The sequence below is a fragment of the Colossoma macropomum genome, unplaced genomic scaffold, assembly GCF_904425465.1.
Source record: "Colossoma macropomum unplaced genomic scaffold, Colossoma_macropomum, whole genome shotgun sequence".
NCBI lineage: Eukaryota > Metazoa > Chordata > Actinopteri > Characiformes > Serrasalmidae > Colossoma > Colossoma macropomum.
Window position 1 is genome coordinate 6697103 of NW_023494793.1, and position 12106 is coordinate 6709208.

General features: G+C 39.1%; 1 protein-coding gene across 1 annotated transcript; it reads right to left on the reverse strand.

The window, feature by feature from the left end:
* Window positions 1-1221: 1221 nt before the first annotated feature.
* On the reverse strand, window positions 1222-9871 carry si:dkey-90l8.3 (LIM domain transcription factor LMO4-B). Its single transcript, XM_036577968.1, has 5 exons — window positions 9534-9871; window positions 6287-6503; window positions 4782-4878; window positions 3284-3433; window positions 1222-1854 (listed from the first exon to the last, which is right to left on the reverse strand). The coding sequence occupies exons 2-5, from the start codon at window positions 6499-6501 to the stop codon at window positions 1846-1848; spliced, it is 471 nt and encodes a 156-aa protein (XP_036433861.1). The 5' UTR covers window positions 6502-6503; window positions 9534-9871; the 3' UTR covers window positions 1222-1845.
* Between the last annotated feature and the right edge of the window lie 2235 nt (window positions 9872-12106).

Below are 12106 nucleotides of genomic sequence, written 5' to 3' on the forward strand. Positions count from 1 at the left end.
GTTAAACTCATTCAGAGGGGTTTGATATGGAATGCTGTTATTGAGGAACTTACACAGTAGTGGTGATAGGAACCAGATGTCGGAAGCTTTTAATGCATCTGTACGCTCCATTATAGGAATATATACACCTGAAATGGTTACCTTAAATGTTTTTTTTCATACTTTTCAGAGAACGTTTTGGCCTGAAATGCATTTTTTAAGAGCTGTTCATTGCAGGGAGGTACATGCAGGGTGTTATAGGGCAAAATAGTCCCCAAAAAAACCCCCCAAAAAAAAACAATTTATTTTCAGATTACCACTATGTAACAGTTATCAACATTACATATAAAAAGTCAAGACATGTAGGTTCACTGGTGGTTCCGGATAGTAAATAAAATCTATATTTGTGTTGTAGACATTGTGACGCTTGGTTCCTAATCACCACCAATGTAAAGAAATCAGAGTTTGTAGTTTCTCTACAACAAACCATCTCTATTTACATCAACAACAAAATTATGGAAAAAAATAATTTTTAAAAAATCAGCACTATTCAGAACTGAACCTTTCAAAAGGACATTATACCCCCAGTCATTGTTACTATTATGACATCTGGCATCTCTCAAGTGATTGACTGCAGAAAACCATCCATTTAGGAAACTGATATGATGAAAAATGTACTCTAGCAACAATAAGAGAACTCTAAAGTTGCTTCACATTTATTGGAGACATTTATTTAATGCAACATTTTGGCATACGAGCTCAAACCCAACTTATTCAAGGGCAGAGGGTTGCTAAGGGAGCTAGGTGGTGGTGCTGGGGGTGGGGGGGCTGTGTTGCGTACTTTAATTGCAACATGGTAAACAGTTAACGCGTGTGATTGTTTTGAAGCAGTGAATCGAAAGCAGCGAGTCCTTCTTAATTAGCTAGGCGGCAGATTAGGCTTTATTAAATTCAAACACAGGATCAGAGCAAAGTTCAGCCTCCCCAGTGCAAAAGCAGCCGCAGATAGCGCACTCAAACACACGTTCGCATGTGCGCGCACACTCACACACTCCACGCTCGCGTTTAATTGCTTCTGTAATGGTCCGAACTCGAGACGGATTCTTTTCCAGTCCTTTGGGTAATCAGTTTTGCACCGGTGAGAGCCAAGCTAATCACTACACAAAACAGCAATAAACATCTGTGTTTTTGGGAGCATTTTTTTAAGGAAAAAAAAAAAGTTTATTCTTGATACGTGAGTGTTTTTTTTAAGCATTTATTGGATTTTACATCTTAAATAAGCGTCACATGTCGACCATATGATTGGACCATAACGCACGGCACCATTATCAAAAGAGTATTTACATCTCTACACCCTGAACAGTGTCCTGAAGCTTTGCTGTGATTATGCTGGCTATGGAAACCACACCCTGAAATGTAAAAAAAGAGAGTTTAAAAGAAAAAGAAAAAAGGAAGAAAAGACACAAGCACTGTAGTACTGCTTAAAGATGAAGTCACTTAGAGTTCCGCTAGTTGACGTGACCGGTAGGATTTCCTGTGATGGATGTTTCAGTTCGGGCGTAATCATCTAAAAAAGTCTGAAATATATGAAGTATCCCACAGAGTCCATCAGACTTTAGACCCTGGCCACAGCAAGTCCTTGCATATTGTCAGGAATTCTGCACTTCCTGTCTTTTCAGAGGGGTTTGTCTTTGGGAGGGGGGGAGGGGCGATGGAGCAAGGCTGTAGGGACCTTTTGACCTTTGAGAGCATAAGTGCACCAGTAGAAGAGCATATACAGAAGATCTGTCAAGGATTCCAAGGCTAGAGATCCTCTGGAGAAACACAGGGATGGAGGGACAGAGGGAGGAGAAGCAGGAGAGGCTTTCAGCAAACCTGCCAACACAAGAGAACAGTTAGAGCATCATGTTCACCCACCAGCAAAACGCCAACAGATTACTGCAAGCTGCTCCATCCAATCAGCATCACAAGTACATGGTGCAATACAAAAGTAATGCAAACATCTAATATAGTTGAAATCCTGACAAATGGAAAGCAAAATAAGCTCAAAAATCAAGTCATATATTGACAAGTACAATAATTAGGGTTGTCATTTAATGCACCTGAATTGAAGGTGATAATTCAACAGCATCTATTTTGGAGTGTTTATCAGATGCAATAATAGTCAATAAAGTATGAGCTGACTGACTGGACAAAATGAAATGAGTGTAGATTCTTAAAAATAACCAGCTGGCGAAACTGTACCAAAATAATTTATTTTGAATTCGTTGTTGACATGCACTGAATTATTTTTGAATTCGAATTACTGCAGTGTCAGATTTACACCTCTATTATATAATACAAAAGATCAAATTTGAAGGGAAATTCCAGTAAGATATTTCCACATTTCAGCACAGTTCATATAAACAAACATGTAAACAAAGCCATTCAGAGTGGTTTGATATGGTTCGATATCAGAGTGGTGAAAACGCTCCGTTCTTAACTTACAGTCAGAAAGGTTTACAACAGAAGTGATAGGAACCAGACGTCTGAAGCTTATAATATCTCTCACACCCTCACAGAAAATGAATGCATGAAATGGTTATAAATACACTGCCTAATACAATGTCAGACATTTTACATAAAATATATATTTTATTTTATAAACCAAACATTTTATATGTATTTTGTATATTATAATTTTTTACATTTATAGAGATAGAGAGGTGCATGCAGGCATAATAGTCCCTAAAAACTGATTCTGTTCATATTTTCCACTATTTTACCATCAACATTACATATACAACCTCAGATGTGTACATTGTGAATAAAATGCCTACATTTGTGTGGTAGACATTGTGACACCTGGTTCCTATCAGCAGCACTGTAAAGAAATCCTAGTCTGTATTTTTCTCCACACTGAACCATCTTTGTTTACATCTCAACGACTAAATTATGCAGACAATTTCTTATCTAGACAATTTCAGTGGTATCAGTGGAGAAAAAAAACAAAGAGCAACTGTACCTTCCAAAGGGACATTATATGGTCAGTCACTGTCACTATTAATACATTTGGCATCTCTTAAGTAATTGGCTATAGAAAACCATCCATTTAGGAACTTGATGTTGTGAAAAAGGTAGTCTAGCCACCCTAAAGAGAACTCTAAAAACTAAGAAGTTGACGATCTGAGTCTGTTAGATTCTCTACAGTGAGCCATTTCACCTCAAACCATGCTGAATAACATTGTTGACATCTCAAAGACTGAAATATGTAGAAATTTTGAAAAATTGATGGAAGTAGAAGTATTGTGGTGTGGGTTCTCACTTTTTGGTCAGGCAGCACAGGGTTGCCTTGCAGGTGAGAGCTGAGCAGGGTGGCCCCCGGCCGATCGTGCTCACAGAAGATGGTTCCGTTAATGTAGTGGAAGCGGTCGCCAGGAACCAGCCGGTTTCTGCACGTCGCACAGGAGAAACACTGGAGAAGGACGAGGTGAAACTTAGCTAGTGCACATTCTCATGTTCTCCCGGTTTTCATTCTTATAAGAGCACTAAAGTAAAAATGAACATTTTACACAAAACAAATGCAAGTGGAGAAATTCTGCAACAAAGCATTCCCTTAAGCCTAAAGTCATCTGTACTTCTAGAAATTGCACACATGTTTATGTTGTAACGAATATACTGGAAACATTTATCAGCGGTTTCTTAGCTCCATTATCAAATGATTCTTCAAGTATAACGCATTTGCTAGTGAAACCACAGGAATCTAGTCATTATATCCTAACGCTTACATTCAGTTCCGTAGAATTACCGCTTAACCTAGGGGCCTTCTGAACAACCGGTCTGGGCAAGAGTTTTTCCCTCAGGCACTTAACAGCTTTTACCTTTAATCAAATGAAATGTACATAATTTCCCCCTTAATACAAACTTAGTCAAATAAGGCAAAACAGTTTGGTGACTGAAGTTTGCTTCTTTAATTCTGCACTGAAGCTCCGAGGCTAATGTAGCCAACAAGAAATGGATAGGAATGGACTGATGACGTAGCAGGAAAGTAAGTCACTTGTTTTCATTCTGTGTGATGAAAAACATTGAGGCAGATGAAAATCATCAATGCTATGTCTGGGCTGACTTGCCCAAAGGGTTCAGTGGATGCAGGTGAAGTGGGCTAGTGGCTTTAGCCCTCATTAAATGGGCCACTACCTGCTCCACGTCTCTGAAATGTGAGCTACGTTTATATGTTGGCAGTAGACGGACGATGGCAAACAAGCTATTCTTTTGTTTTCAGTGGAGCAGCAACGGAAAATCTGCCAACCACCAGCGCCAACGACAGCGTACCACAACGGTCAGTGGAACTTCTGTCAATCGTGGCAATGAAGTTAACTGTATGTTGACTTTTTTGGGAGCCATGGAAGCCAAACATCTTATTGTTGAAGTCCAGGCACACCCAGTTTAATAGAATAAGAAGAAATTTCTTCTTCTTAAGCACAGCTGTTGAATGAGGCCCAATGTTTTTTTCAGTGGCAACATGTAAATGCAGCATAAGGCCTACAAAGAGATGGGCAATATGGTAAACATGTAGTATCACAATACTTTCAGAAGTTTTTACAATACACAATGTCACAATATTTCTCTAATATCTGAGAAGTTGGAAACAGAGAAAGCTATGAATCCAAATATTAAACTGTTTTATGCTCTCTTTTTAAATCAAACGTGATTTCTGCAAAACGTCAGCAGAGACTTCACCCCAAATCTTATTGCCTGTACTGATGGTAATACTCGTATTACTTCATTGCTAAAGACGTAATGCTATCATATTAGCCTCTAACCTTGAGGTGGTAGACGTTGCCCTGCGCCCTCATCACCATCTCACTGGCAGGAATGGACTGACCGCATGCACTGCACGCACCTGTATGCCCGAACAACCTGAAACACACAAACACAGTACGTAAGTTATCTGCAGTGTCTGTCATCACACTCAGGGACCACAACAGGACCCATCTATTTTAAAAAGGCACTAGTGAGATAGTTTACATATAATGAGCACATCATTAGACGTACCAGCCTTATCTTATCAAAAACATATCACAAGTCGGTTTATCGAAAATGCTTTGAAGCTGCATTTCTGTCTTCTGTGCAGGCATTCGAGTCTACATCAGAAGGCACACAGTTTGTGGTGAAGTGCACCCAGCTCATGGAAATGAGACTGATGCAAATCGAAGTAAGAACAGCATGTCAATCAGCACAGACTAGCGCGATACACACAACTTCAGTCAGGCTATTTGCAATGTAAATCAGAAACCCCTTCACAAACAGAGCCTGCGTCCCGTGTCCTTGTGTTAGTTTGCATAGTTTTTTTTAATATATAACTACACTGCTGCCTCAGTGCTGAGGTAAGGAGGAAGGAAGCTCTAATTTGATTCAACTAACAATTTATCCTCATCAGACTCAAACCATGTAGGCTCTCTTGCTTTATCAATAGCTATTATCATGCTTCTTCCTTATGGACAGTGATTGCATGAGTTTATGGCAATGGTTTGTGGTTTTTTTACATTATTACCTTATTATTCCAAATTTAGTCAGTCAGCCAAGATAGTTTTGGTGTCTGAATTTTGCAAAACAAGTAATAGACACATATATGCCACCAATTAGCATTGTGCACACTACATGCCTAAATAGCCAAGTTTGTCTCAAACTTAGTCAAGTTGTTAAAGGTGAATTTCTGCATAATTAAATAGTTAAGATGTAAACAAAGTCACTCAGTGTGGTTTGAGGTGAAATGCTCAATTACAGAGAAACTTATTCAGAATGATTCACGGTGGTGATAGGAACCAGACGTCTAAAGCAGTTAATGCTTCTAAAAGCTTCCTCACAGAAAGTTATTACATGAACTGGTTATTAATACCCTGCCTGATGTCCGAGACATGCTTTTAGACTAAGACTTTGTCAAAAACCTTTATTGGAAACCATTCATGGTATAGAGGCACGTGTAGGTTCACTGGTTGTTTTGGACAGTAATTTGTGTATTTGTGTTGTATTGTATGTATTTGTATAAGTATTTGTGTTGTAGACATTGTGACCTCTGGTTCCCATCACCACCACTGTAAAGAAACCCAGAAGGTTTCTCTTACAGTGCACCATTTCACTTCAAACCACTCTGAATATCTGAATTGTGTGGTATTTTTTAAAACTTGAGTAATCTTAGGCTTATTTATGTGGTTTCATATAATTTGATTTACGGTTATCTGTACTGTAAATCTGATGTTACAGTTAAAAGAGCACAGCCTGTACCCCCTGCTTTGTGTGAGGTCTAGCCTAAGCCCTGGCATCTGACCTGATGTAGTCGGTCCTGCAGAGGATCATGCCCCCTTTGCTGTAGCAGGTGGTGCCGATCTCGCCCAGCTGGGCCTGGCAGCACGAGCACTTCAGACAGCGCGTGTGCCAGTAGCGCTCCATAGAGAAGAGCAGGAAGCGGTCGGAGATTCGCCCTCCGCAGCCTGCGCACGCCCGAGACGAGCACACGCCGCCCGGGACCTGACTGTTCACCATCGCTGCAACACAGAGAACACAAAATCAGCAATAAACCCAGCATAATTATATACAGAACAATAACTGATATAGTAAAGAAATACATCATAGCTTTTGGACAAAAACCTGGTACCACAATGTACAGGGCAGCTGATCTGTTCAAATTAGGTCAAAAAGTAAAGATACAAGGTTTCGTTCCATCAATGATGTAATATAGTGTATAAAAATGGTGCATTTCATAACCAAATGGACTTGACAGCTCACTCTAGTTCAACTCATTAAAAACAAAGACTTCAAGGCAAGACAGACGGTCATCATAGACTTATTTATAAACAAGCTCCAGATCTTATTATTACCAATCATAACCTTCTTTATGAACACAGGAAGAGGCTGAAATTGGGAATTGTTAAGACTGACCCCTACTAAACTATTATAAGCATGTTTATTCTTGCTATATAACACATTTGCATCCATTAGAACATTTAGAAGCTCATTAATGTCAAACCTTCAGATAGGAATAGTCAATAGCTCCAATTCTAGATTAAGGGTGGGTCCTTTGTGGCAAGATATATAACCAAATACAAAGGCCGCAATAATGATAAACACTTGGAAAATAACCATAAATGTGTAGTCGAACTGTACAAGTTTGACATTGTGGTTTTGAAGATGATCAGACAGGCCTACAACAGCAAGCAAAGTGTAAATTTTTTTTTAAACTAAAAACTCGTTACTGCTGCCAGGATGCACAGAAAAATATACTTGAACAATATTTTATGGTACAAAAATTATGTGATTTGCTAGGGGTGCACCGATATGTATGAATTAAGGATCGACATCTGATACTTTTCCAATGAACACACTTTTACTAAAAACACAGTAGCTGGGATGAGATCCAATTGGATTTCCACTGGAGAAATGTAACCTTTATTTCTTAAAAATGCAGTAGGCCAGCATCACCTAAATAATTCTGCTCTTCAAGAGCACAATAACTTTAAATCAAATATCAGTGTGAAATATTGGTTAAATCTAAGCCAAACCCGATGCCGACAACCTTCCTTTGAGCAATTATCTGCAGATAGATATCAATATCGTTCCAATATCATCGTGCATCCCTGGGTTTAGTTTCTTGTATAGATTATGGCACTGACCGATATTAACTTGTCCTTTTACCCTTGAAGGTGATCCAAGAGACAAATGAAACTGCATATTTATCCCATTTTGAGAACTCTTAGAACTGAAGTAAAGGAAATCAGTATAAACAAGATTCTACACCAGATTCGTATTCAGACCTGTGACTTACAATACAATGAAGACATAGTTTCCTAACTGGCAGTTATGCTTGCTGAAGCCTCTATGGACATCAAAACCAGACTCTGCAGTTCAGTCCAGGCAGATAAACAGAGCAGGGCGATAATGCATTTATGTAAGACAGGCAAAAGGGTGGGGAGGGGTTATTAAAATAAACTCTCCAACAAACAATTCAACCCAACCATGTTCAAGAGGCTTGAGAAAAGATTGAAGAAAAAAAGAATGAAACACTTTTATCTGCACCACAAAAGGAAAAAGCTACAGCAGACAACGCAGTTCTTCTCTCATAACACGTGCAAAACCCCAGCAAATCATGAAGCTGAAGTTCTTATTTGTATTTCCCATTCCACCTTAAACTCAGGCGCCAGAGTGTCACTGCGGCACCATTTAAGGTGGAGAGGAAAGTTCAGATAAGAAGCTGGCGAATAGGAAGCCAAACTTCAGCCTCGTCAGCAACTGGTACCAACGTGCATCTGAGACTCGTGTAGATCTTCTCTGTTATTACAGCTTACAAGGCACGACATACCTTATATATTGTATTTATAGTATTATGTGTATACACACACACACACACACACACACACGCACACACACACACACACGTATATATCATTCATAGGTATATTTATAATTGTGAATATATTGTTCATGTTGTTATATATTTCATAGATACATCATATTAAAGCCTGTTATGGCACATTTACACTGTCCGTTTTGCACTATTATTACTATTAATATTACTACTATTTGCACTTCTGGTAGATGCTAACTGCATTTTGTTGCCTTGTACTTGTACTGAGCAATGACAATAAAGTTGAATCTATCCATCCATCCATCCATCCATCCATCCATCTATCTATCTAGCACATTTTATACAAACGTAATTCAATGTGCTTTACGTAAATAAAGGCAAAAGGCAAGAATCAAAAGGAAAGTGCTTAAGAGTGAAAAAATATAAAAATGTGACAGAAAGAATATAATGTGAACATACATAAAGTAGAATAAAAACATAAAAGGGAATAAAAACACTTAAGTGATTTAAGTGTTAAAATGAGCTTAAGGGTAAAGTGCAGTAAGGACACGGTGCAAGTTTTTATAGAAGACCCTTAACTGCCACAATACAATGAAAAGTATAATTTTTTCCATTATTAAGTGAACTGCTATACCATTATTTTGAGATACTAAGCCATTATTTCGATACTCTAGTTTTTATGCTTTTGAGATGAATAAAAGGATCAGATAAGGATTCCCATATCGGTGCACCCCTAACAAAACAGCGTTTTTGTACATGTATTTTTGTAATATTGTTCAAGTATACCTTCCTGTGCACCTTGGCAGCAGTGTAATGAGTATGCATCTCTTTCTCATATTAATGGGATATCAGAATAATGACTTAACCTAGCAAACTCAAAATAATGACTTAGTGTCTCATTAATGGCATAGCAATTCACTTAGTAATGACCAAATAATAATTAGATGCTGGATTTGGTGGCAGGAATGGTCTTCTATAGTTTGTAGAACTCAATCATAGACATATGGACAGATAAATGATTTTAACCTGGATTTAACAACATTTGGAGCACATTACCACTACAGCACCACGTTTACAGTCCGCCGGTTAACATTACAGTTAGTGAAGCTGCTTCTTCGTGTAAACTTGAACGTTATTCGTTTGCTAGTTTAACTTAGTCAACGGTTAGCATGAGTTAAAGAACCAAAACAAGCAGAATAACAAAGCCACTCACCTTTAACTTTATCTAGGTTTGACACGACGTGGTTCCAGTTACTGTCAGTCCGGAGGGAAACACCGCTGGACCTTTTCTTTCTTTCTTTTTCTTTCTTTCCTCAGAAACGCAGCTAACGACGCCCACTTCAACTAGTCAAAGTAACACTAGCACTGCGCTAAGCGTGACGTACGGCGGGCTAAACTGTGCACTGGTTCAGTTAACTGAGTGATACACATCATTAAACAGCATAGCGAAGGCCTGCCTGGGTCTGGACAGCGTTAAATCATAGAACAGCGCCGCTTTTCTCCACAAAATACCGCCAACACGGTTTGTTTTCATCGCTGAGGAACAGCAGCTTCGTTGTGAGCGCAAGAATTTATACGGCTCTGGCGTGACGCAATGGAGTTGTAAACTCGGCAGCCAATGAAAACGCGCGGGGGGCGTGGTTTACGACAGAGCGCTCATTCTTGTACCGAATATGAATAATGCATGAGCCGCTTTCACCATAAACTGCATGTTTTCACAGAAGCTGAACGAGACACACTAAACCCGCTTTCCTGTCTTGTACTGCTTCTTCGCACTTTGCGCCTCTGTAATTCGCCTTATGTGCTTTTTACGCGCCTCCAGGTGCTTGTAAAACTGAATTAGAAGTAGATTTAACCTCTTATTCTCCAGGGTATATTTGGGTTTGTCCATCTGAATTTACATGACCAAATCGTAAGGCAAATTATAATATACATTATAACTGCATGAAATAAATGTACATTTTTATTTTATTTATTTATTTATTTATTTATTTGTAAAAGCTCCCTTCAAATTAACAGAACATGTGTTTTATGATCATACACATATTGCTATATACTTACAATTTAATGCTGAAAGCCAAAAATCTTAGATGCCTATGTATTTTTTTTTATAAAAATATTTTTTACACAATATATCAGTGAAGAGACACCATCTTTTTATAGTTATAGTTTATAGTTTGATATATTCTGTAAAAATTATTTTTATAAAAAAAATACATATATTTATAGAGTTCAGCTTCATCTATTATAAGGGTTTAAAATTACATTACCCATCTATTTGACTGGAAAGAAGACAGTTACAGCTCTCATATGGCACCCACCTTTTGAATGTAGCTTATGAAATATGAAAGTTATGAAGAATATGACGAAGTGCGTTTTGGAACCACCGGTGGTCTCAAGGAGCGCAAAATCAGACCATATTTACACCCTTTACAAAACTTACACTGGGGCTATGGCTCATTGACAGCAGCAGTATTGTAGATGAATTAGTCTTTAGTCAACCTTGAAGCTGCTTTTACATTTGGGGTAACTTGAAAGAAGAAGCCCCCCCAAGTTAAGATGCTCCTCCCCATTTTCTCTCCTGATCAAATCTATTTTCCACACCGAATGGCTATGGTCGAATTAATTCTCATATACACTATATGTACAAAAGTATTGGGACACCCCTCCTAACTCTTGAGTTGAGGTGTTCTGTCCTGCTAGATCTGCCCCGGTCAACTGTAAGTGCTATTATTGTGAAATGGAAGCACCAAAAGAGTAGCAACAGCTTAGGCACAGAGCAGTAGACCACGCAAACTCACAGAGTGGGGTCGTCGAGTGCTGAAGCACACAGTGCCAATCCTCTGTTGAATCTCTCACTTAAGAGTGCCAAACTGCCTCTGGAAGCAACATCAGCAAAAGAACTGCGTAGTAGAAGCGTCACAAAATGGGTTTCATGGCGAGCAGCTACACACAAGCCTAAGATCAAAATGCACAATGCCAAGCATCGGTGGAGTGGTGTATAGCACACCATCACTGGACTCTGGAGCAGTGAAAACGTATTCTGGCAGTCTGATGGACGAGTCTGGGTTTGGAGAATGCCAGAAGAACATTACCTGCCTGACTGCATTGTGTCGAGTGTAAAGTGTGGTGAAGGAGGATAATGATATGGGGTTGTTTTTCAGGGGTTGGTCTAGAACCCTTAGTTCCAGTGAAGGGAAATCTTAATGCTTCAGCAGACCAAGACATTTTGGACAATTCAATGCTTCTAACGTTGTGGGAACAGTTTGTGGAAGAACCTTTTCTGTTCCAGCATGACTGAGCCACAGTGCACAAAGCAAGGTCCATAAAGTCATGGCTGGGTGAGTTTGGTGTACAAGAATTTGACTGGCCCACACAGATCCCTGACCTCAACCCCATCAAACAACTTTTGGATGAACTGGAACAGAGATTATGAGTCAGGCCCCCTCGTCCAACATCAGTTTCTGACCTCACAAATGCTCTTCTGGGTAAATGGGCAAATGTGCCCACAGACACACTCCAAAATCTTGTAGAAAGCTTCCCAGAAGAGTGGAAGCTGTTTCAGCTGCAAAGGGGGACCAACTCCATATTAATACCCATGGAATTAGAATGAGATGTCATGAAAGCTCCTGTGGGTGTAATGTGTAGCTGTCCCAATACTTTTGTCCATATAGTGTACCTCTGAATAAATCCATTTCTGGGATTTATGCCACTGGAAACTCTCAAGTTGTGCAAGAAAAAACAGTTGATATAAATATTTGATTTAGTTTTAATGGGAAGTCCCCC